Below are 25317 nucleotides of genomic sequence, written 5' to 3' on the forward strand. Positions count from 1 at the left end.
AAAGGTGCGGGCATCATCGTTGCATGGGGTCTCACAGGCACCACGCAGGGGCTATTAACAGTTCATTTTCTCCAAGGCCGGCGGGGGGTGGGTGGGTGGGGGGGAGGTGGGAGTGGGTGGGAAAGGGTATAGAGGAGGAGAGCCTCGTGGGGGAGTGGGCTCCCTCCTCCAGAGAAAAGGCACTGATGGGGGGTGCCGGGTCTGTTGTGTGGGGGTGCACACGCTGGGCTTGACCAGATGCGAAGATGCTCAAAGCTGAATTACAGCAGTAGCAGAAAAGGAGTCGATGAATTGGGGGTGGGGGGGCAGGGGCTACTTGCAGGCTCTCTCCACCAAATGGGGGAGGAAGTTCAGGAAGAAGGCGGAGCTTTTATACGAGAAACTGAGTCCAGCCTTTCCGTCTTAGTGTTTTGTGCAACTTAAAAAAATAAAACCAACAAAATAAATATAACTTAAACAATTCGGACATGACACTGAAGGCAAGAGGGGGTCGGGGAAGCAGTTGGAGAGACCTTCCACGAATTTAGCTAAGCAGTGCTCTAAGCCAGGGCCTGAGGAGCTGCTGGCAACCCAAGGGCTGAGTGGGCCCCACCTTGCAGACCACCAGATACGGGGGCTGGGAAATCCCACTCCACGACCATTGTGCCCACTGATGACAGGGGAAAGGGCAGAGGAATTGGGGGAGCTGGCACAGTAAATGCAAAACATCCCAGGGAACAGCACAGCCCTAAAAAGATGTCCCTCCACGTGGCTATCACACAGCTGAGGTGACTGCCACTCTAGGGCTTTGTGTACTGGCTTTGACAAACTATCATTAGCCTACTAGCACATAGCTTGCCAGTTGCTGGTGCCGGTGGAAAGTGCTTGGAGAAGCTGTGTTCCCGCAAAGAGGCTATGCTGGTCTCCTGGAATGTTGGTTCTTATCATTCACTGGGCAATGATAATCACACAATCAGTTGGCTTTAGCATACTTCACAAAGGATGAAGGTGACTTTGGGCCAGTCTGTGGCTGCAGAATCCTCACATCCCTCTCCTGTGGACTGGGCTGGAGTCCAGACCACTAGGACCCTTTCTAACAAGCAGGTGGCTACACCCCCACCCTATACCCGGCTTGTGCTCCTGACGCCCCATCTGTCTCCGCCACCGATCACATGCCGCCCCAGGAGCTCTCGCTTGGCCGGGCAGAATGTGTGACCTTTAGCCAACCGGCCCACACAGGAGTGAGAGCCAGGAAGTTTGATTTCCTTTTATAAGATCTGCACTTATACATCCCGTGTGAGTCCCTCCCTCCACCCACCAACTGTCACTCAAAGGGGAAACCTGTGTGTCATGTGGGCAGGTTGATAGCTGACCCAGGGGCCCTGGGGTGGGGCTGGGATGGGTACCCCGAGAGGCTTGGGCCAGCTGGCTGCAGCCTCACTCTGAGCAAATCCCGCATGCTGCAGGATGGTACAGATTTAACAATTCAAGCAAGACTTAGGAAGGATCTTGTGCCCGGGAGGCTGCGTACATCCTTGGGGGAAAAGGGGTTGGGGCTCTGCAGGCTGGGGACTTATTTCAGAAAAACTAAAAGAAGGATGTCATAAGTCCCACTTCTGCTTGCTGCTGGCCCTGCGACAGGGCCCCAACCAGCACCAGGGAGGTGAGGGGGCCCTAGCAGAGTGTCCTTGCAGGGATGGGAGCAGGACCAGGAAACTCTACAGGCAGGGTGGGTGCTGCCCATGCCCTGATCCACACCCTTCTCCCCCAGTACTCAGAGGGCTAGGCGGCCATCAGCTCCAGGTGGAAGAGCTCCGCTCTTGTCTAACGCCTCTGGGAGGGCCTAGCTCAGGCAATACTGGCGGGCTGGCTTCAGCCTCTGGCTCTTGGCTCACACCCACATTTAGAGGGATTCAGCACCAGATGGATGGGAGGCCCTCGCTGAAGTAGCCCTACGAAGGCTCCCACGGCACCTTGGGGAGTCCCTGGGGCTGCTGATCCTAGGAGACTTTGCTCAGTCAGTTATGCATTTCCCCTAGTGGTTTTGTGCCGGGACTATCAGGATGGCCAGACCCCATCAACACAGACTTGATGCTGGGCCCCGCATAAGCGGCATTGTGGAACAAGCTGTGCTTCGCAGAAGCGCTAGCAATCATGGCCAGCAGGGGGCAGCAGTACGCTTCAGGCAGCCCCTCTAGAGTACGCTCTTCATCCCTCCCAGCAGCCTGGGCAGCTGTTAGGGTTCCAGCAGCAGCCAGGGGTCCCCACTCTCTCTCCTTCCTCGGGGCCTGCTCTCAGCCCAGCTGAGCTCTAGGGGAAGCCAAACCTGGGTCTGGGCATTTGTTTTGCTGCAGGTGATTCTGCAGAAATGACATGGCCGTGTGGCCCCAAGCCTTGGAGTCAGGAGTGGAACCGGAAAGCCTGTGGGTCCACTGCCTCCTAGGTCGGCTTGGGAGGGTCAGTTCTGGGGCTCGAGCCTGAGCAGGATGGAAGGAAGAACTGAGGAGGAGCAGAAGGGAAGCAGAGTGGGAGGCGAGGGCGCTGGTATGGGTAGCGGTGCGGCCGGCCTCAGGGCAGCTGGTCGTCTGGGGACATCTCGGTGAGGATGTCGATGAGGTTGTTGAGCCCGGACAGGTAGCCGTCCTCCCGGTTCCCCTCCTGCCAGGGCACGTCGTGTTGCAGGGTCTGGCCCTCTGGCAGGGGTGTAGTTTTCCCAAAGTCGATCATCCACACCTTCGCCTGCTCCTTCTTGTCGTGGATGAAGAGGAGGGAGCTGCCGATGACCTGGAAGCAGGCAGGGCATGAGGGGAGGTGGCGGTGTGCAACCCAGTGCTCAGCGAGAGCCCATCTGGGATCAAACAGGCCACAGGCAGAGGGCGGAAACCGTGCTCTGAGGAGCAGTGAATGCCTTGGGTACAGCAAGTCTGGCAAGGTGGTCCCTCCACCCCACCTCTGGCCCACACCTCCTCCTTCCAAGCCCTGAGTGGTGGCACAGGTGCCTGAGAGGCACGACCGAGTCTCCCTGTCCATGGGGTATGTGCCAGCTCGTGTGTGTGCGTGTGTGTGAGAACATGTGTGGGGGTGGGTGACTGTATGACTCGTGTAAATCTGTGATCCGCAACTGCATGAATGTGTCTGTGTGTGTGAACATATTTATGCATGTCATTCTGTGACTGTGAGTGCCTGCTTGTGTGTGTGTGTGTGTGTGTGTGTGTGTGTGTGCGCACAGGCCTAGGGCTCTGGCTGGCTCAGGTCAGGACGTTATAACCCCAGGGCCTCCCTCTGGTGGTCCAGCTCACACCGGCTGTCCCTGCAGACCAGCAACTGTGGATGGGCCAGGCCAGCCCAGCTCTGAGAGCAGCGCTGGAAGGCCTGGCCACCACTCTCCATGGCTACCTGAGTTTCTCGGGGTGCTGATGGGGCGACCTGGCTATTGCAGCAGCTCAGTGTGTCTGCCCTAAGACCCTTGAGGCCCCGCCACTGCCATCCAGAAGGGACAAGCCTGGGAGCTGGGAGAGGCCAGGGGCTGATGGCTGTGTGAACCTGCCAGGACCCCTATGTGGCTTTCCAGAGGCCCCGGCATAGCTCTTGGGACGTGGCTCCCCAGTGGGCAGTGGTCTTACACCCCCTCACTCTGGCGTCTGGAACTGGGAGGCAGTGTTAGCATGTGCAGCTCTCTACCCGATAGGGTAAAGCCCGGCACCCACCTCATGGCACTTGAAGAAGGGAGAAACTTCTAAGGTGGCTCGAATGGCCTTCAGTCGGTCCCGGTAGGCGATCTGTAAGACAAGCAGGATTGTCAACACTTGGGGCAGGCAGTGGAGTTCAAGCCTGGGTCGCTCAGTGGAGCCACTGAATGTCTGAAGTGGAGGTAGCCTTACACTCAGCTCACATATCTGCCCATGAACTAAGGCCCAGACAAGGTGGCATGGCTGGGCTCACCCTCCCCCTGCCCTTCCCATCCCCACTATCCCGAGTCTAGCAGGTGTAGGGACAGGCAGTTCCAGAATAGCCATGTGGCCTTAGGCTCCTCCCACCATGGTCCTGGTCTTGCCCATGCTCATCCTGAAAGACAAATTACTGCTCTTGCTTTTCAAAGAACACAGCAGGTGGCCAAGACACCAAACACATTGCCAGTGGCCTCACTGCAGTGCGACCAACAACCCTGGGGCTTCCCTGACCATGTCCTCCTGGCAGCAATAGTGGGGCTCTGTCTCATCACCGAGGGCCTTGGGTCAACGGTGGAAGCCTGTCACATGCAAGGTCCCTTGGTGCCCAGGGGAATAGCAGAGGCAGCCCCCTGCAGGCCTGCAGTATGCCCAGCGGGTGCCCAGGAACCAAGGCCAGGGCTGGGGAAAGAGTAGGGGGCAGCCCATGCCTGCAGCCTGCTGGCCAGTGACCGGGGAAGAGTGGGGAGAGTTCTTGGGTTCTGCCAGATGGCTTGTCTCTGCAGAGGAGGCTGCCTGGGCCCACACCTCCCTGACCTGTGGTCCCCAAGGCCTGTCTGGAGGGTGCCTCTTGTGGCACAGGAGGTCCCTGGCTCCAAGCCCTGCTGTGCCTGAATTTCTGACCATTGCAGGGCACTCTGCACTGGGGGACCAGTGTACAACACACCTAAGTCAACGAACTCAGCTGGGACAGTCAGTGTTCTGATCCCAGTGGGCCCTTATCTGCCCAGGCCTGCTGACTGCCACAGTGGGAAATGGACAAGAAATCCCTTTGATGTAAACTTGCACCATTCACACCTACAGGCTCAGACCTTAGGCTAAATGCTGACCCCCTGGGCATACCTCTGATATTTGGCCTCACAGCCTGGGGGCGGTAGGCAGCCAGGAGGGTGGGGTTCAGTGAGACACCTGGCCAGGCTTGGAGGCAGCAGGGCATGCAGAGCCTGTGTCTTGCAGGCCTGTGTGTGGCTCCCTGCTGCCTCCTTTCCCAGCTGCCTTGTCCATGAAATAAGGCCAGCAATGTCTTTCCATGTCAGTGGGCTGCTCAGAGGATTTACTGCAGGCTTAGTACCACTGCTGGCAGGCAACAGGTACTGGAGAGAGCTAGCAAGTGTTACTCTCCCAGCAGCTGGAAAATGTCTCCTGGAGCCAGGAGGGGGCTGGCTGAGGGGGCACTGGCGATCCTGAGTGGCAGGGACATCACATCTACGTTGCCAACTTCAGTGTGCAAGGTCACTGGGGCGTGGTCAGGCTAGGGCTGGGCCAAGATGCCCCATGGCAGGTTCTCCTCTTTCCCCTCTGCTTAGCCACCCAAGGGGTCCTTCCTGAGAAGGGATCCGGACTCACCAGGATGTTCTGGTTGCCCTTGGTAAATTCCCGGAAGGCCTCGGTCACTTGCTCCCTGGTTTTGGTCTTCTTGAAGTCCCGGTTGACGGAGCCATCTTCTTTCTAAGGACAGTGACACCCACATAGCAGGAAGTGAGCTGAGGGCTCGTGGGGGGACGATGCCCAGCCACCAGACTGCCCTGAAGTGGGTGGGGGTGAAGGGAGGCCAGCAGCGGGGGTGAAGGGAGGCCAGCAGCAGGTGTGACAACCCACTCTGTGGTAAACCAGATGTCCCAGCACAGGTGGTGGGGGTTACATGGGGCTAATGCTGAGAGGCAGGCAGAGGTGACAGTGGCGTCCCACGCAGAGCTGGGGCCTGGAGGAGCATGGCAGACGGGTTCCTGCCTGGAGGCCCAATCATGAGTGGCTGGGCAAGGCCCTGGGCTCGCGAGGTGCCTGCCCGGTAGACCCCTGTACTGGTAGTGGCATTCTGCTTGGCCTCAGTGGGGGTGCTGGCAGCTCAAGACATGCCATACAGAGCCGTAAAGTGCTTTAGTTGGTGAAAAGCTGAGACTTTTGTACTTATTGAGAAAAAAGGTACACTGAGGCAGCTGAGAGCTATGGTAAGAATGAGTCTTCTGTCTACAAGACTGAGGAGGAGGAGGAGGAGAAAGAAATTTGTGCTAGTTTTGCTGCTCCATGTCAAAATGTAAATTCATCACTTAAAACGGAATCATGGGTACCATGTATATGAAGAAAAATAGTAAATGGAGATACATACTAGGGATCAGGTCTCTGTGTGGTTCCAGGCATCCACTAGGAGTCCTGGATGGTGTTGCCCAAGAATGCGGGACTTTGCCAGGGATCACACTGACCTCCACCCCCTTCCTTCCTGTCCCAGCTCACCTCCCCCCTGCATTGGTCCCACCCCTGTTCAGGCTGTGTGGGGTTAGCACACAAGGCCCTGCTCCCATGTCTCAAGGGACAAGGGGTGACATAGGACAGCCCCCCAGCAAGAGCCCAGGCTTGGGTCTATGTATCTCCAGATTGTAGGTTAGGGGACACTATGACCTCACCGTGACTGGGAAAGGACAGGCAGGATGCAAGTGCAGAGAGGCCAGCTGGAGGGCAGAGGGGTGGGAGGCGGAGGACCCAGTGGCTTCTCTTGGGGTGGGGAAATATGGTCTGTGGCCTGTGCTCTAGCTGGACGCTGCACAGGCACCAGGCAGGTACACCTGGCTGAGAGGACAGGTAAAGGGAATACCAACAGGAAGGGAAAGGAGCAGGAACAGGAGGAGGCAAAAGGGTGAAAGGCTGGTTTCCCAAGGCAAGGATGGAGGCAACAGCACCATGGTGACCCAGCACCTCTTTGGGCAGCAAGATGGAGACAAGCCTGGGGAAGTGCCGCCACATGTCACTGCCTAGCCATCTGAAGACAGCTGCCAGCCCCCACCTGGGAGGCCACCCACTCCAACTCCAGGGCTGGGCAAAGAACAGGGACCAGCATCGGCTTTGGTGGGAGGTTCCCCCCACTCCTATGTGCCCTGCCCCTTCAACAATGAGGGGCATGTGGGAACCTGGGGACAGGGAGCAATTTCTGGAACTCTAAAGGGGCTGAAAATCAAAGAGGAGACAGCAAGGGTTTCAAGCAACTGTGGCCTGTAGCTGCCTGCCTCCCCGGCTCCCAGTTCCCCACTCCTGTCTGGCTGCCCAAGATTGGAAGTTGTTCCCATGGTCAACCCACTGGTGCCTCGGGGGAGGAGCAGGCCAACCTCTCTAGAATGCCTGCCTGCCCCTGGAGGCTTGCAGCCTCTGAGGGCTCCCTGAGAAGCCAAGGCCCCCGGCATGGACACTTGGGTGAAGCCTGGACCTCTGACATGCCCCTGGGAGCTGTCCGGCTTTACTGGCCTCACCTTGATGCCCTCGATCCTGAAGCCCAGGGTGGCCGTGGAACTGATGGTCTCCCTCCACTGCATGTACCGCGGCTTGGTCACAGCGCGCTGTGCCTTCTCCTCCTCAGTTGGGGCCTCGGGGTCCACCTCAATCATCTTCTGGTACATGTCCTTCCGCAGGCTGGGCTTTTTCCGGGCCTTGATTAGCTCCTCCTCCAGGTAGGTCCTGCATTGGGGGTAAGGCTGTGTGAGGGCTCTGGGCTGAACTGATGCCCCTTCTGCTGCCGAAAAAGCCTGACCTTGCCCCAGCCTCCCTTGGTTTCATGGCAAATGTAGGCAGGATCATGGGCAGGGGCTCTGTGCTCTGCTCCGGCCAGGGCTGGCTCCCCTCCTATAAAGCGGTGGCCTGCTCGGACCATTGCAGCCTCAGCTCAAGACCACTGGACAGCCCGGCACAGCTATGGGATATCCTCCAAGTGGACAACCCCTGCCCACTTCTGCCACCAGGGGCCAGAAGAGAAGGCGGCTGCTCTGTGGCTTGTCCCGCATTCCCTGGACTGCCTGGAAGCCTCAGTAAAGCAAGGGGTTCCAAAGCCAGTGCCTGTGTGCATTGCAGAACTTCTGCCTTTCCTACCAGCTCCAGCTTATTCGTGCTCTCAGCACACTTGAGAACTGGGCTTGCCCTTGGATGAATCTGGCTCTTTGCAAAGAGCAGCATCTTGCTGAGCACACAGGCCAGGCTAGAAGTGGCCCCTGTGGGCCTGCAGGGCTGGCGGGTTGCAGCAGTCCACGCGGCAGCACTGAGGCCTGCTGCTCCTTGGGCTCTGCCCTATCCCCCAGACATGGCCAGTTTAGCCTACCTGGTGTGTGCACTAGGCTGCCTCACCCATGAGCTCCCCAGCCAGAAACCTGCAATCAGTGCACCACAGCAAGCTGCCCACAGCCCCACCCTCGGCACAGGCGGGCAGGCCTGCTGGTTGAGACTCCTGCCCTGGCACTGGAGGATAGGCAGGGCGCCCAGGGCTGCATTCCCTCCCTGCTGTAACCCACCTCCAAGCTTCCCTCAGCTGCCTCTTGCCACCCCACCAAACCCGAGGAGAAAGGAGTGGCCTGCCTCGGGGAACTCAGGCATGACCTCCTTGCTATTCTGCTTCTGCCACCCTCTCCTCCCACACCTCGCTTGGACACTGCCCACCACCCACCACCCTTCAGGAGAGATGGAAATCAACTGTGTCCGTTGCAGGATGGGGAAGTTCCTCCCTGGGCCCTATGTGGGCGGGAGCTGCCCACAAGGGCCGTTATGCCCCAACATCTGCCCCAGCATCTGCCCCCAGCCCCTGCTCCAACACTTTTCCAAGCTACTGGTTTGGGACCCAAATTAAACTGAACAAAAAAACCCCGTGACATCTTAAAAATGACAAGCTTTCAGAAACCACAGTATCAACTGCTAGCTGCCCTCAAATAAGGAACCACTTCGAATCCCTGAAAGTGAACTTGAACCTGGTAGTTTAGGATTTTTTAGAAGGGGTTGAAGACTGGAGGAGAAGTAGCAGGTATCAGCTCTCAGTCAAGCCCTTGCATGCATGCACAGGCACCAGGCACATATACACATGTGTGCATACGCATATACACACATGCATGCACAGGCATGCAGCACAGTACTGTGCAGGCAGAACCAGGTCCACGAGGGCAGGGACTGTGTGGACCTGTGTATGCGCTAGGCAGCAGGGAACTAGGGCAGCCGAGCCAGGCAGGGGCTCTCCAGGCTCACCTAAGTGTGCTACAGGGGCCAACAGGGCGAGTGGGTGCGAGGTAGCTGCACCTCTGCAAGGAGCTCTCAGGAGCTGCTCAATAGGAAACAGACTCCCAGCCCTCAGAGGCTGCCTAGTCCTTTCACAAGGGGCTTTTCTCCAACAATGACTCACAAGGGGCAGAGTTGGTTCACTGACCCAAGAGCAAAGGGGCTGAGGAAAGATGCCCCGAGGGGTGGCCAGCTGGGTGGTGGGTGGGGTGACCAGGTGGATGTAAGCCTTAGAGCTGCCCCAGGCTGCCTTGCCACCCCATCCCACGCAAAGTCAAAGACCTGACTGGCTCAACTGCCCGGGGGACATCAACTGTACTGTGGGAGAACAGGTGACCAGACTGCATCAGGAAGTGTTCCTCTCTGGCAGATCAGAGCCACCAAGACCTTGTTGTGGGGAGTGGGGTTGCAGACCAACACCACTACTTTCCACCACAATTCTTGTCCCAATGTGGAAGACGTTGCTGACAAGTGCCACTTGCTGGTGGCAAGTCACGTATCTGTGAACACCCTGCTGAGAGCCCGAGCCCTGTGTTGCTGAGGTCCCAAACAGCCCCCTACTGTAAAATATTACTAGCCTGGGCCCAGTGTGATAGCCTAGTGTCTGGGGTCCTCGCCTTGCATGCCCTGGAATCCCATCTGGGTGCCAGTTCTAGTCCCGGTGGCCCCACTTCCCATCCAGCTCCCTGCTTGTGGTCCTGGAAGGCAGTTGAGGATGGCCCAAGGCTTTGGGACCCTGCTCTCACAGGGGAGACCTGATGAAGCTCCAGGTTCTTGGCTTCAGATCGGCTAAGTTCCACTCGTTGCAGCCGCTTGGGGAGTGAATCAACGGACGGAAAATCCTCTCTGTCTCTTCTCCCCTCTGTATATCTGACTTTGTGATAAAAATAAATAAATCTTAAAAAAAAAAAAGTATTACCAGCCTGTGCCTTGAGACTCAGCGGGCAGTGGCACTGGGCTCCTGCCTTCTCCCTCTGGCGAGCATGAACCATGCTCTGGGAGCACTGTCCTTGAGAGAGGTTCTGAGACCGAGAGCTGGGGGCCAAGGCATGTCAGTGACGTGCCCGTGGTCCTGCAGCCCAGGCCCAGATGAAACTGGCCCAGCTCAGCAGGTGGGAGTGCAGGGCTGTGGTCAGGCACCCTAATACCTCACTTAGTCTCTTGCAATTAGAATCCTCCTGCTCACAATGGGGATGTGACCCAGCTCACCCAGCTCCTGGGGCGGCTGGGAGGACACAGCAGGGTAAGGCAAGGGAAGGGGAGCTGGGAGTGCAGAGGGTCCCCAGGTTCACCTGCATGGCAGGTGGGACCAGTTGAACCTTGGCCCTGGGGAGGTTCCCCTGCACTGCACCCCTTTCTGCTTTGCTCCCTAAGTCTCCAGCGGCCACCCAATGGCTGGGCTCAATGGGGCTCAGCCATGCTGACCACTCTGACCCTGCTGAGAACCCTGAGGTGCCAGGGGACAGAAACTTTCCAAGATGGGGCCTTGGGGCACATTCCTGGAGTGGAGACCAGGTTCCTGTCTGTGGCAGCCAGTTGAGAGAGCAGGCAGAAGCCTGGGCAGCTTGGGCCCTGGCTTAGCCTGCGGCAGAACATCCTGAGGGGCCACAGACTTCCAGGAATGACGAGCCACACGTGCGTCAATCATTTTGGCATTCAAGTGAACACCCAGTGACATCTGCTCCACTTGTCTGAACTGCAGCTTGCGCCTTCCTGCCCTGCAGGCAGGCGGAGTCCTCCTGCCAGCCAGGTTGGAAGGAAGGGCGGGGCCTCCCACTGAGAAGACACTTCCTGGCGTGCAGGGGAGGGTCTTCCAGGGACAAAAGCAAGTGGAGGAGCAATGCTGTGTGGTGGCTAAAGGGACACTCCCACCACTCCCTGTGGACGCTGGATAGTGTGGGCCCTGCCAGGCTGCACGGAGGCACAGAAGCAAGCAATGGGCTTCTCAACCTTCACCCCACTGGGGACAGAACTCCTGAGAGGGGTGAGGGAATAAAGGAAAGGGGGAAAACAGACTGACTGGCATGATTTGCAGCTGGCCTTTCTCTGTCTCTCTGTCTCTCTCTCTCTCTCACACACACACACACCACTCCTCTTTCCCAATCTCTTGTTACAAGAAATAAGCTGATTAAACCATTGAAAGCTGACACAGGCTTCTGTTCTGAGCTCTGCTTCCTCAAGCCTGGTCCCATGCCAGTCACGCAGGCTGCACAGAGGAGCTCAGCCCAAGCCGGGTTCTCCAAGGTAGGAGCATGTAGGATGGGGGAACTGCTCCTGCACTCCACCTGGGCCATGGCTGCAGGGAGGTGCAGTGGAGAAGGGGCCACGTGGGTGGCTCGATCAATGGAGCGGCCACAGTCTGGTCAGGGAAGTGACAGCACTGCAGCCAGGGCCAGTGCTGTGGCATAGCAAAATAAGCCTCTGCTTGGGACACCCACCATCCCAAATGGGTGCTGGTTCAAGTCCTGGCTTCTCCATTTCTGATCCATCTCCCTGCTAGCATGCTGGGAGAGCAGTGAAGAACGGCCAAGTGCATGGGCCTCTGTATCCATGTGGGTGACTGGGAAGAAGCTCCTAACTCCTGGCCTCAGCCTAGCCCAGCCTTGGCTACTGCAGCCAGGGAGTCAACTGGCAAATGGGAGGTTTTCTCCCTCTCTTTTAACTATCTCTCAAATAAAAAAAAAAAAATAAATCATTAAAAAAAGGAGAAAATAGTACAGCCAAGATGGGGGATGAGGGCAGAGGGGGGCCAGGTCTCCCAGCTCTCTCTGCTGTCTGCCCATGTTCACCTGCCACTCTCCTTCTCTCCTCTTCCCTCCTGGGTCCTCTTCACACTCATCTCTCAGGGCAGATGGCAGGCCCTGCAGTTGGGAGCTGGGGACAAGAGCCAGTTCTGCATACAGGCCCATTGACTACTCCTACTTCTGGCTTCCTGGAGTGCCCCGTGCTCACCCACGGGAGCTAGAGCTGGTGTGTGTCGCCACTGTCTTTTCACCTCTAGGGCTCTCTACAGTTGCACTCTTGTGGCAGGCACGAGTCTGTCCTGGCAAACTGGCCTGTCCCACGAGGCGGTTCTCTCTGCCCCTTGCAGCTTACATTACTACCTCCTCGTCCAGTGTTCACCCTGAGCAATCCCAAGCTCCAGCCAAGGCTCCTTCCTTGGCTCATCCTGGCACACCAGAGAAGGGAGGGGGCTGTCACAGCAATGCCAGGGCCGCCGTGCCTTCTCAGATGACTGGTGAGGGGGCAGGGACGAGTTTTGACTTGTCACACAGTCCCTGAAGACTGCCCTACCTGGCATACTAGGCCTCCAGGAAGCCCCATGTGGCCTGGCTGTCAGTAGTTAGGTGAGTTTGGAGAAGCCTGACTCACCTGATGCCCATCTTGCAATCCATCACACAAGGGGAGTCGAAGTCGGCCAGCAGGTCGTCCATCTGGTTGTAGCGCTCCCCGTCCTTGACCACGTCCCCATGGTAGGCAGGCACGTAGGGCCGCAGCACGTCGGCCATCAGTCGGTCCAGGCAGCGCTGCTCCGACTCACAGTGCTTCTTCAGGATCCTGCCATTGGCGGCTGCCTTGAAGCTCCCTGCAGAGCAAGTGGAAGAAGCTCCTTGGTCCCTGGCCACAGTCAGCGGGTGGAGGCATCAGAGGAGGTGCTGTCCGCTCTTACCCACCCACCCACCCAACAGCCTCCATGGCTGTGGTGCCTTGGCCTCCCTAGGGATACTGGTGCTCTGGCTGAACCTGAGGCCAAAAATGATACCCTGGTCCCTGCTGTGAACCGAGCACCTCAGCAGGGTGTGGGTTCAAGTCCCAGCTCCTCCTGGCAGTGCCCCACTGACCATCTACAACTCCTCATCTAGTTCCCAACTTCCTAACTCCAGGGTCACCATGTGGAGTTGAAGGAACCCAGGCGGCTGTTGCAAGAATGCTGGGCATCTACAGCAGGCCTATTCCCTCTTAGCACCCATATTATTAGCATCCCCATCCCTTATTACCCTGCTTCTTCATGTCTCTAGTGTCTGGTTCCCTGTCTGCAAAGTGAGCCTCCTAGGCCAGGTATCCTGACATAGTCATCCCTGGGCCCAAATGGCAGGTAGTGGAAAAGACATCAGATCCTGTGCTGGCCTGAGAAGAGCCTGCAGGCCAAGTCAGTGAGCAACTACTGAAATGTTCCCAGAGGACAATGCTTGTCCAAGGGTCTCATGAGCGGAGGAGGTAAGCCTGGGGCTTGGGCTCTGGATGTCCCTCCTCCCATGTCACTGATTAAGCAGACTGGAGGTGGCCCCGCACCACGCCAGCCAGCATGCACCAGTATCTGGGCTCACGGCTGTGGGCTGAGTCACCTGCATCTCCCCCAGCTGTGAATTCCTCTGGAGGCAGAGCCTACATCTCCATTAATGTGGTGAGCCCTAGAACTGCATTGCCATGGACATATAGCAAGTGCTCATAAAGTGGTTAGGGTGAGCTTTATTCCTTTCTGTACAGGGTGAAAAACGTCAGGTAAGCCCTAAAGAGCAGTCCCTCATTGAGTGACAGATCTGGAAGCGATACTGAGAGAGGAAGAAAGAGATCAGAAGAGGCAGAGACAGGGACAGAGGGAGTGAGAGTGGTGGGGTGGGGCACGCGGTCTGGAGGGGCTGCCCATGGTCAAATGTTGAAGCAATGTTCTGGTCACAGTTCAGACTAGAAGGACTCTTGGGGAGAAGTTCTTCGGCCACTTTCATCCCTGGGGGCCAGGGAGGGGTGGGACCAGGCCCTCCCTTCAGCCTTCCTGGGCCCCTCCCAGAGCCCTTGGACTGCTGTGCTAAAGCCCCAGAGAGTGCTGTGTACCTGCGTGTCCTGCCAGCTGGATCCAGGGGTATTTCTTCTTGAAAGACATGACGAAGGGAGACCAGTGCACCATGTTCTTTATTTTCCTCCATGATTTGCTCTAGAAAATAAGCCAACAAAACAGATCTGCGTTACCAGGACCATCTCCGCCTTCTTCTTGGGGCGGGGTCAAGACCAGGTGACTCACTGCCTGTGGCTGCAGTCTCCTCACCATTTAGTGAGAGTCACACAGGCCCCTGCCCCAGGCTCCCAGGACTGAGGGGCACACAGGCCGCTGCCCCAGGCTCCCAGGACTGAGGGGCACATACCATCGGGACTAAGGAAAATGACGTAGCTCGCTGTGAGTGCCATGGTTCTCTCCAAGTAATCCAGAGTGTGCCTTTGGCACCAGCCACAAGAGCCAATGCACACACCCTGTTTGCAGAGGTGGGGGACAAGAGGCTGCTGTGTGTGACAGGTGGTTCCCTGTGACAGCAGCCAGCCCCCCGACAATGGCTCAGTGCACACAGGTGAGTGAAGCCACAGCATGCTCCTGCTCACTGCTCTTCTCCTTCGTGTGTGAACACAGCCAGACCCCTAGGGCATGTGTGAGCACATGTGTGGTGTGGGGTGATGGTTGTTGGGGAGGAAGAACAGAAAGCCAACAGACTTTCTGAGCATCTTCTGATTCTACTTTCACAATAGGTGCTGCTGTTTCCATATGAGTCATACCTACCCCTCAGAGCACCAAGTGACAAGGCTGAGATGGGAGCCCTCATGTCTCCAACCACTTGCAGAAGAATCCTTTCTCCTGGCCAGAAAGACCAGGCAAACAACACCCTGATGTTCAGGAAATAGCTGTAGCAATGAAGGTCCAGTGTTTCCCAGAACAACCTTTTCCCTGAGGGCAGAGAGAGAGTCTGCAGTGGGAGCAGGCGGACCAACAAAGCCACATTATTGGGCGGGGCAAGAAGGGAATTCTGCAGCTACCAGGAAATGCCACCAGAGCTGGTGGAGGACATCCCAAAGCCACGGCTCCGCACTCCTGGCCCTGGGGTCCCCAACAGGTAGGGGCCTTGGGGTCCGCTGGACCTCAACGGGAGAATCAGGCTCCTGTTTCTTTCCTCCCTCGGTGGAGACTCAGCCATTGTCCTTACTCTTTCCAATTAGAATCTGTTGAAGTGGCAGCCTGGTCTTTTGCGCCCCATCCCAGTATTCCCCTCAGTCTCCTACTTCAGTTCTGAAGGGAGGGTGGCGTGGGACCTAGGACCCACCCTTAATGACAAGTGTGTTTTTCCTGGCTCTTTCTGATGTGGATTGCCCAAGCAGCGGTCTTATCTCAACGGCCAGAAGGCTGCCCAAACAATGACAGCAGACAATGCATGTGGGCAACAATGGGAACACCTAATTCCATGAGGGACCAAGCAGCGGCTGGCCCAGCTCAGGGGAAGCCAGGAAGGTGGGTCCAGAAGTGTGTACAGCTGGTCACCACCTGCTGGTCACACTTCTGCAATCCCAGCAAGCAAATGAGCGAACGTACAGGGCAGAGGTGTGTGTGTGTGTGTGTGTGTGTGTGTGTGTGTGTGTGTGTGTGTGTGTGTGTGTGTGTGTGTGTGTGTGTATGCATACATGCAGGTATAATGTGGGAACCGGAGGAGGCGAAGCTCTCTCACCATCCGGGGCTTGTTGTTTTGTACGCTGCTACTGGGACAGGGACACCTCAACCTACTCCTCGTCCACTCCTTTCAAAAGTCAGAACAATTTCCCCAGGGATGCAACATCCTGCTGTTAACAGGAATGGGTGGCAGAGATGATGATCCTGTGCCCTGCTTTATGGTCCTGCCCAGGATCTCATCTTCCCCATCTGCCTGGTGAGAGGTGGACAGTTGGTACCCCTGGCTCCCTTGATGGGTAGGACACTCAAAGACTCAAGAAAATGACCTGCCTATCCCAAGAGCAATGTCTCCCTTTTGAGAAGATCAGAGAGGCCAATGTCACCAATCACAGGGATGCATGGGACATCTTATCTGCAGGTGCAATGCCAAATAAACACTCATGCAGAGCGCTGCCATGGTCCCAGAGGCGCCGTGCAAGACAGGCACACCTAGAGGGAAGGTGCCTGTAGAGACTGTCCCACTTGTGGCAGCCTCTGGACAGACTCAAGGGAGAGAAACAGAACATTATCCAGTAGTTGAGGCGCTGGGCGAACAGAGGCAAAGGGACCTGGACTTCAGACAGGGGCTGCCTGCAGTACGAGGGGAGGGGAGCGGGCCGGGCCAGGCATGGTGTAGGCAGATAGCCAACCTGAGCCTGCCCTGTAGTGGTATGTTCTATCCTCTCTGGAGTCCCAACATTCTTCATGAAAAAATGGGAGCAGGAAGGTAGGAGGAGAAGGAAAGCTGGTCCAGCGGGGTCTCTGACTCTGTGAGATCTGTTGTTTTCAGATTCTCTTTGAAGCCAAGGACCAGGGGCTCAGAATAGAGAGGCTGGGGTCCTGGCAGCCCAGGGGACAGGAGCCGCCAACTCCCACGTGATCTGGGAAAAAACAAGTGTTTTGCCCAGAGTCTTCTCCAATTCACAACTCCTTAGAAAGCATCTCTTCACTGGGCAAAAACGGGCTGTGCATGGCTCTCGCCAGGAGTGTGCTGCCATCCCAGGGCCACCCTGCCCAGAATACAGCTGTGGAATATTCCACTGGCAAGGTATGCCATGGCACTGGGACTTCATCCCGTTGGTGGTGGCACACAGGGGTTTTCCCCATGGTTTTTAAATAGCAGCACCTGGGCAGTGCCCACATGATTGCCAAAGCTGAAACAGTAGAAGCACTTTCCAGGCTGGGGAAAGCAGGCTGTGGTGATCCACCCACAGAAGCCGAGAAACATCACGGGGCGGGAGGGATAGCAGAGACAAGTCCTTTGTGACACTGTGTGAGATCCCCATCCCCTGACCCCTAATCAACAGCCAAACCTGCCTGGCCTTCCAGGCAGCAGGTCGGGACAGATTAGGCCGTCTGCCCTCTGTGGGAGTACCAGGAGGACGCCTTGGTACTGAGCAGTGGACTCCCCAGTGGAGATAGGTGATGGGGCAACCAGGCAAGCTGGCCACCTGGGCTGCAGGGTCATTCTCTGTAACCCCAAAGCTACTGGTTGGCTGACTTTGGCCAGCTCCACCGCCACATACTGTCTGCTCATATATTAGGTGGCCTTCCTGGGTCTGGATTGGCTGCCAGCTGGCACTACTCGTGCCAGCTCATTGGAAGATGGAAGGCTCACTCCCACAGATGTGCAAACACACGCACCAGCCCCACAGTCAGCACTGCAACCATGACCCTTACAGTGCCCACTCTGTGATAAGTGCTGGTCTGGTATGCTGTCATACTGGCAGCCTGTTCCAACCTTCACCAACAACCTGGACAGGTCAGAGTACTTCCTCCATTCTCTGGTATCCCAGGCCCATTGAGCTGTCTCCCTGAGGTCATTCTGTGGTCAGGTTCATGCTTAGATATCACAACCCAATTCACCACTTTCCAAGTCTGCCAACAGGTAAGGGTCCCCGTCCATGCGGACTCAGCCCCGCCGTGGCTTGAGTGAGGAGATGGGACAGAAAAGATTGGTCCAAGGCATCTCCCTGGGCAGCTCCCCAAGCCTCTTCATGCCAGAGCTGATTGTGCAGCTCTCATACCCACCAGGGAAGCCACGTGCTGTGGGGTGGTGGCAGGTGACACTCTGCCCTGCTGAGTAGAACTGTCTCAGTGCTGGGGGCAAGCAGGTATCCAGGCTCAGGTGCCCGTGACGCTCCTTGAGGGCTGAGTGTCTTTGCCAAGCCTGGCAGGAGAGGCAGCGATTGCATGACCAGTGCTGGGTGCTTGTCTCATCCACCCTCTGCCTGGCCATGCCCATCTGGAGGGCCCATGCCCTGGCAGGTACCCTGTGGGGTCTCTTTGCTGTTTTCTTATTGGTCCCCTCCTGTCCTCACAGACCGACACTGTGTCTCTGTACTCTGGGATAGCTGCACCCTTGGACTAGCCAGGTGCTCTGCCCTGCTGTCACTGATTTTTCTAAATGGTTCTAGGCAGGCATGTAGGCGCTGGCTAATACCTCTGCATTTTTAATATTTACTTATTTGAAAGGCAAAGTTAGAGACACAGAGGAGGTGGGGGACAGAGAAATTGATCTTTCATGCCCTGGTTCGTGTCCCAAACAAGACATCAGCCATAGCTGAATCAGAACAAAGCTAGGAGTCAGGAGCTTCATCCAGACCCCATAAATTAGTGTAGGAGCCCAAGCAGTTGGGCCATTTTCTACTGCTTTCCCAGGTGTATTAGCAGGGATTTGACTTGAGATGATTTCGGTGTAGGTAGCGGTTTAATCCACTGTGCCAGAGCACTGGCCCCCTCCCTTGCATAACTTTTATTTTTAATATAAAGGTTTGTTTATTTTTATTTAAAAAGGCAGATATACAGACAGAAAGAGATACAGAGAAAAAAAATTTGTGTCTGCTGATTCACTCCCCAAGTGGCCTCAATGGCTAGAGCTGAGCTGATCTGAAGCCAGGAGCCAGGAGCTTCCTCCAGGTCTTCCATGTGGGTACAGGGTCCCAAGGCTTTGTGTCTCCTTGACTGCTTTTCCCAGGCTACAAGCAGAGAGCTGGATGGGAAGCAGAGTAGCCAGGACACAAACTAATACCCATATGGGATCTTGGCACATGCAAGGCGAGGACTTCAGCTGCTAGGCTATTGTGCCCCTGCATAGTTTTGGACATGCAGATCAATGCCTCTCTCAGGGAGCCTTTCCTGGGTCTGGCACTGCCTCCAAGATATCTCCAAAATGCTCTGGGCACAGGGCAGTAGCTCTGCCCTGTGTTCACTGGTTTCTGAGTGAAGGGAAGGACCTGCCCTGCCAGGCTCTAAGTAAACCCGCGGTGAGGGCCTCCACTTGCCACTGGGAACACGGCCAGAGGCTCCTGAGCAGGCAGGCATGGCTCTGGTCTGTCGCTTACCAGGGCACCCACGTTCCTCCCCATCAGCCACAGCCGCGCCTGGACAATTTCAGAACAGCACCTCTGGAAGACAGCTACTGGCAGCTGTGAGTTCATACTGAGCCCGCCCGTCCATCCTCCAGTTGCCCTTGTCACCAACTCTGCAGGGTGAGTGACCAGAGGCTGAGAAGTGTTCCCTCATGCAGGGGCAGTCTGCCAGACGCTGTGCCTCTGAGTTGGAAGGCAAGTCACAGCACTGCATTTTGTTTCTAGAACAAATGGAGCACAGCCCCATTCAGGTTTTGGACTTGGAATGAGACATCACTCTTCCACCTCCTGGATGCTGGGGGCAAGCCTCCGGGTCCTCAGCTGCGTGCTGGGCTGACTAAAAATGCACATGCCCTGCCCACCTGTAGGGGCTGTGCACTCACTACACTGTCTACTGAAGTGGACGCGCAAACTTTATGTGTTCTCTGTTTTTTTTTTTCTTCTGTGTCTGTTTATTTCTTTTATTTTTAATGAAATTGCTTTTTCCTCCAAGGCACAGTAGACTGACAAGAATCCAGCTGGGTTTCCAAAGGGCCAGCTTGTCCTGAGCAGAGGCAGGATGAGTTAGGCATGCAGCTCATTGCTAATGAAGCTTCCCTCCCGCATGCAGGCAGCTTGGGAACTCCCAGGCTGGCTCCTGGGCCTCTGGGGTCGGTGACGTGGGGAGAGGCACAGCCGCGACAGTCCGGTGGCTCAACACCGGTTCTGGGTTTTAGAGGCCAAGAGAGTTGCAGGAAGGAGAAAGAACTGTTTCCCAATCACTCCATTCCACATGTGTGGAACTCTGCTGGGCACACCATAGTATGCTCAGTGTTTCGGGGAGGGAAGGTAAACAATAAAGCTGCTCAACAAATTTGATGTTACACAGGGGGTCTAAGCCCTCTTCCAACGGACTTGCTCCCCCATTTTGCCACTTTTCATCCAATACTTTCAAGCACGATCACTTGGCTAACTTTTGCTTTTAATACCATTATAGACTCTACTCACACACACGGAGTAAAAGACACGGTCTACAAATATCAGAGAAATGATTCAAATCCTGGCCTTGTGACAATCCAGAAACAATATTGCCAGATTAACTCTTTGCTCTGCATACTGCTTTGCGTGTGTGTGTGTGTGCCATGAAAGCCCATGTTAAGCACCTGACACATAGCGGTGCTGTCTCCTGGAACCCTAACTCCCAATACTTATTTAGTTAGCTCCATTCTGCAAAGGATGCAACATATCCAAAGGCATTAGGAATCTTCCCAATGACAAACAGCTTCCAGGGCCTTGCCATTCAATACCGGGGGTAACAGGCTAACTGGGCCCCCACCTTTTCTGCAGGCTCAGGGACCATCTGCCTCTGACGCCAACAAGCACACTGGTCAGAGCAGAGCCCTTCCAGATAGCACAGGCTCCAACAAAGGCCCGGTCTCCCCTCCATGCTGGTCTGTTCCCACAACATCCCCATGGATGCACACTCAGGGCAGGCACACTTTCACAAGGCACCGAAGGCTGACGGAGCAGACCCCTGAATTGGAGGGTTCACTCTGTGTCAAGGCTTTTGTTCTGTTCTTGGGCAAGGCTCGGTGAAAAGTCACTGAGTTGCCCATGTGTGGAAAAAAATGCCTTTTTCTTCCTCCTCCTTCTTCTTTTTGCTCTTTCTGAAATAGCAGCTAGAGTTTCCCTGGTGATCATTCTTCCCATTGCTGGGGGAAAAAGCCGGGTATCTCTGCCAGGCTGAGGAGTGCCAGCAGTGGTCAGCTCTGTTCATTGTGTTCCCTCTGGCAGGGGCCTGCTGTGGAGAGCAGTGGGCATGATCCCAGGCAGGTAGGTAGGGGCCCTGGCTTGGCATCTCCCTCCAGAAACCCTGCTGAGAAACCTGGCTGGGGGCCACAAGCAAAACCTGCGCCTGCCAAAGCAGAGCTGCGCCCTTGGTGAGCAGGAGGGCACAGGAGGGCCTTTCAAACCTAAGACACTGAAGATCTAAGGGAAACAAAGCCCAGGAACTTGGCAGGGCAGGTAGTCCCAGCTAAAAATAAAAGTTTGGATGTGAGGCTAACCAGCCTTCCCTGCTAAAAGACAAGAAAATCTGTCCCAACACCAAGGGCAAAAATGCTTTGTGTAAAGGACTGGGGGTGCTGCTTTAGCTCATCTTATCAGCATATTGCCCCCACGATGGCTGGTGCCACATACCTTGCTTTTCACACGGTGGTCACTGGGCCTGGGCCAGGGCCACTACCTTCTCAAAGGCCATGCTGAGGTGGGGGATGGGTGAGGTATCTGCTGGGGATCCCTTTTATGAATGCTTGGGACGTGTGTGTGTGTGTGTGTGTGTGTGCTGGAATCCACACAGACAGTACTTGGGGATAGGACCCAAGCCGCAGCATTCATTTATGCTTCACACGCTCCTCATCCACCTAGCCCAGGGGTCACATTATCTAAGAGTCTTGGGTGCACCTGTGGCTGGACTGTGATGCATTTGGTGAGGCCAGGTGTGGAATTTTCCAGTTGTGGTGACATGCTTGGTGCCCCATAATATTCTGGGACTTGGGATTTCACGCTTTTGGGTTAGGCAGGCCGAATCTGTACCTCTTTCAGAATCAACCATAAGTGTGGAGTAGGAGAACAAGGACAGTGGGCCACTGTCCTTGCCAGCCACTGCAGGCAGGAGGGGCAAACACTGTTTCTGTGGATTCTTGGGTAAGAGCTCTGTCTTCCCTATTGGTAGGTAGGCCCAAGGGCTGCTGTACTTGGGGGCACAGAGTGTTTGGGCCTGGTGAGGCTGGATCTCCCAACACAATGTCAGGCTCAGCAGGCCTTCGCCAAAGGATCCCATCAGGGCCTACAGACTCCTTGCAGCCCCTCTGGCCAGAGCCTGGGAAACACCAAGGAGTTGCCCAGTAGTCCCCTCCTGATGAACTCCCTTCCTCTTACTGCAACCCAAGGCCCAGGTGCTGGTCAGTGGCAGTTGGTGCCAGGGGATACTCCAGCCCAGTTATCTTCCCTGCCACAGGCCCAGCCATTAGCAGCCAACTGGAACGTACTGCTGCATCCTGTCCACTCCCAGAAGGGAACAGGGGCCCACCCAGCCTTAGATGGCCCCAGGCATCCACTCAGCATGCTCATCACATGCACCAGGCTCTGATCCAGCCAGGCTCACTGTCTTTTTGTTCCTTATCAGCCCCACCTCCAGGACTCACCCAAGCAAGTGATCTGTTCTCCTTGCCATTGGCCATGTCCACAGCCCATCTCTCCTTCTAACTGACCCTTGTGGAGTCTGCACGCTGGTTCTGAAGCCTCCCTATGCCATTCCTACTGCCCTGGATGCACTTGAGTGTAGGAAAATTCTTATAGGTGCCACTGTGTGATACCTTAGCTCCTGGTGAGCTAGGAGTCCACCTGAGCCCTGTGTGTATCCACCCTCACGCTGCATGAGGGACATCCTTGTTTGAACTTCCTGCTTGGCCTTGTCTATGGCCCCATTTTTTCAGGACAGCAGCAGCCTGGCTGGGTCTGCACATGTGAGGAGCCAGGTAAGCTGTTCCTGGGTACTCACTCTCCCATCCTCCATCTGGGATGTCCCTGCCAGACCGCTTGGAATACTACCAGAGCATGAGCTGGCATCAAAGGGGCCTGCAATCTTGCCAGACCAGTCTTGTCTTGGTGCCCCAAGAATTGAGGTGTCTTTCACCCGAAATGGAAATGTTCCTAACCCTCTCGATCACGCCAGGCCCAGAAAATACTCCTGTTCTGGCTAGAAGGTCACTTGCTCAGCTCTTCCGTCCTCCTCCCTCCTGTATTCCATCCTCTTTAGAGCTAAAAATACCGGAGGGCCTGAGGAAAGAGGCAAGAGCGGAAGCAGCAGGACGCATGGGAAATGCCTCGGCACACATGCTGACCTCCACAAGCCTGGCCCCTGGAACCTAGTTGAGCCTCAAAGGCTGCTAGGCCACAGGCTGGGAGTGTCTCCAACAATAGAAGGAAATGGGGAGTGGCCGAGGGGCTGGGACAAGCCCAAGGGGGGTAGCGGCTTGCAGCCGACTTCCATCCGAAGCCTTTCCTCTGGGAAAGGGCGCCTGGGGCTCTGCCCAGCACCCTGGCCACCACGCAACACACACCAGGACCCCTCCCTCCCTCCCTGCCTCCCTCTGCCTCATCCACTCCTCCCTGGAGATTTTATTTTTACTCCGCTAAATGCAAAAAAACAAGGTTCATTACAGAGGATGGAAATTTACTGCGGGCCCTCTCTGGTCATCCTGAAGCTCAGGGAATGATGGGCAACCTGGTGTCCAGCATGGGTCAGCCAGCTTGCTTGGCCTTACTGTCAAACCCAGCAACATCTCCTCAGGGACAGCTCAGGCCTGGGGGACTAGGGACACTCAATCCTTTGGCAGGAGTGGAGCTCCTCACAACACACAGCCTGTGTTACTAACAGTAATACACAGCTGGTACATTCTAAATGCATGCTGGAGTCAGACACAGGACCAAATTACTGACATGTACTGTATATGCATAAGACTGGCTTAACCCTTTGCAATTTTACAACCCATTTCACAAACAAGAACACTGAGGCACAGGGTAACACTATCTACCTCAGGTTATAAGGGAAAGGAGCAAAGCTGGGATCTGACCTCAAGCAGGCTGGCTCTGGTTAAATCACCTTGTTTCTGGTCATTTTGTAACACACTAACTTTATAGCCATGCACACTCAGGTTTAGATCCTGTCACTCGCAGGCATGTCACCAAACCTCTCCTGGCCCTGTTTCCTCCTTATCTGTAAGAATGGAATATTGCCTATTTTGCAGGGCTGTTTCCAGAATTAAAGGCAATTCCGTCTGTATGGCACCTGCAACACAGCCAGGTGGGCAAGGACTGTACCGCCTCTCCCGGGGACCAGCTGGTGAGTGACTTCTGCAGCAGACGAATGATGAAAGCCACGGAAGGGGGTTGAGACCAACTCAGCAGGCTCAGCAGTAGGGTCTGCCCAAAGCCTTGTCTGTGTCATCGCAGCCTTTGAATCCCATGTCTGCAGGCGGAAAGGACAGCTGACAGGAAGCAGGTCACCAACTCCTGGGAGACAGAGGTTTGTTTTAAACCCAGTCTCTCCAGAACCCCAAATTGCCCAGGAGCCATTTGGAAGCTGTGCATGAGAGTGAGTGTGTAGACCATGAGGCCGCTAGACACAGACGTTCCTGTAGACGCCCCCCCCAAGAATCTGGGTCTGAAATCAGGAACCCCACTTGTTGCCAGGAGACTTGGCCAGGCCACGGGGGCAGGGCCTCTGCTGGTGACCATATGTAGGAACAGAAGTCTTAACCCCACACTGGAAGACGAACATTTAGGAAGCCAGAGTCTCCAAAGAAGGTTTTTGCGAGCCTAGTGAGGTCTATCCTGTCACCTTCTCGCCCCTACTCTTGCAAGCGCAGCCCCCAAGACGAGAATTGATCTCATGCAAGCAGCTCGTTAAAGCTGGGGCTCCCTGGTCCCCTTCCCAGGTTCCCAGAGCTGGCAATACCATCAGGTTAGAAACTTTAAAAGCTCAAAATTCTCCTGAATATGGTAGAAGGGATGGCATTTCTTCTACTTCCAAACTTATACCTTCTCTTTAGATGAAGAACATTAATGGATAAAATACTACCTTAATTTTAAGCAACTTTTGGGAACAGAGAAAGTGTCTGTAAGAGATTTGGTCTAAGGAGGTGACCCTGGACTAACTCACAGTCAGACTTTAGGGAACTCCCACTTCAGGAATTTCTAACAAGGAAATTTCTGATACCACATGAGAACCGACAGCAGGATCACATATTTCACTATATTTAGACAACATCTCCCAACAAGATAAGCTGGTGCAATTCATCTCTCTGGGAGATGACCTGGATTTGTTTGTGGCTGAGCAGCTCTCAGCAAAGGCGAGTGCAGGCAACCAAAGAGCCAGAGCCTCCCTGTGGAGCAGCTTGGCAGCCCTGCCCAGCAGAGGCCAGCACACAGCTCTGTGGCCCTGGCTTCCCTCAACCAGCTGGGGCCCTGTTGCAGTTCAGCAGCCATGCCTCTGTTCACGTGCAGACGGCTGCAGGCACAGGAAACGGGTTGCTAAAGGCACACACTAGCGAACCCTCAAGGATGAACAAGATTCATCTGGTCTTGAAACATGGCTGTCCCCTGGGTCATCCTGATGGCTGTGTGGGGATATGAGATTTTCATAAACAGACTGACTCATCACCCTTGCTGTGCATCTGTCACCTGGGAACTGCTGGTGGTGGCAGAGGGGAGCTTACTTAGTGCCTTCCCCAGAGGGCGTGAGTCTTCGGGGATCTCCAAAGGGGCCTTCCTTTCTCAGAGAAGCCCAAGGGTCAAAGGGGCTTCCCTGGGCTGGTGTCCCAGAATGGGGCAGAGCTGAAGGACCTGCTTGAGCTCCTCCCCAGCAGCCTGCAAGCTCCTCCTACAGCAGGTGCACAGACCTCTCCCCACTGGAACTGCTTCTTGCACTTGGTAGATTTACAGCTTGAGTATCATTGAGATACTGTGCAGCTGCTTTCGGTATAACTGCTGA

The 25317-nt window shown here is 55.6% G+C and overlaps 1 protein-coding gene across 1 annotated transcript in view; it reads right to left on the reverse strand.

Moving 5' to 3' along the window:
- Positions 1-776: 776 nt before the first annotated feature.
- ITPKB (inositol-trisphosphate 3-kinase B) overlaps positions 777-25317 on the reverse strand; it is a 92641-nt gene continuing 68100 nt past the window's right edge. Inside the window, exons 3-8 of the mRNA XM_058669263.1 lie at positions 13779-13878; positions 12318-12531; positions 7166-7370; positions 5274-5375; positions 3687-3758; positions 777-2763 (exon numbers count right to left, since the gene is read on the reverse strand). Coding sequence (XP_058525246.1) covers positions 2548-2763; positions 3687-3758; positions 5274-5375; positions 7166-7370; positions 12318-12531; positions 13779-13878 — 909 coding nt within the window. The 3' untranslated portion in view covers positions 777-2547. The remainder of the gene's footprint in view (positions 2764-3686; positions 3759-5273; positions 5376-7165; positions 7371-12317; positions 12532-13778; positions 13879-25317) is intronic.

This window comes from Ochotona princeps, chromosome 10 (assembly GCF_030435755.1).
Source record: "Ochotona princeps isolate mOchPri1 chromosome 10, mOchPri1.hap1, whole genome shotgun sequence".
NCBI classification, from domain to species: Eukaryota; Metazoa; Chordata; class Mammalia; order Lagomorpha; family Ochotonidae; genus Ochotona; species Ochotona princeps.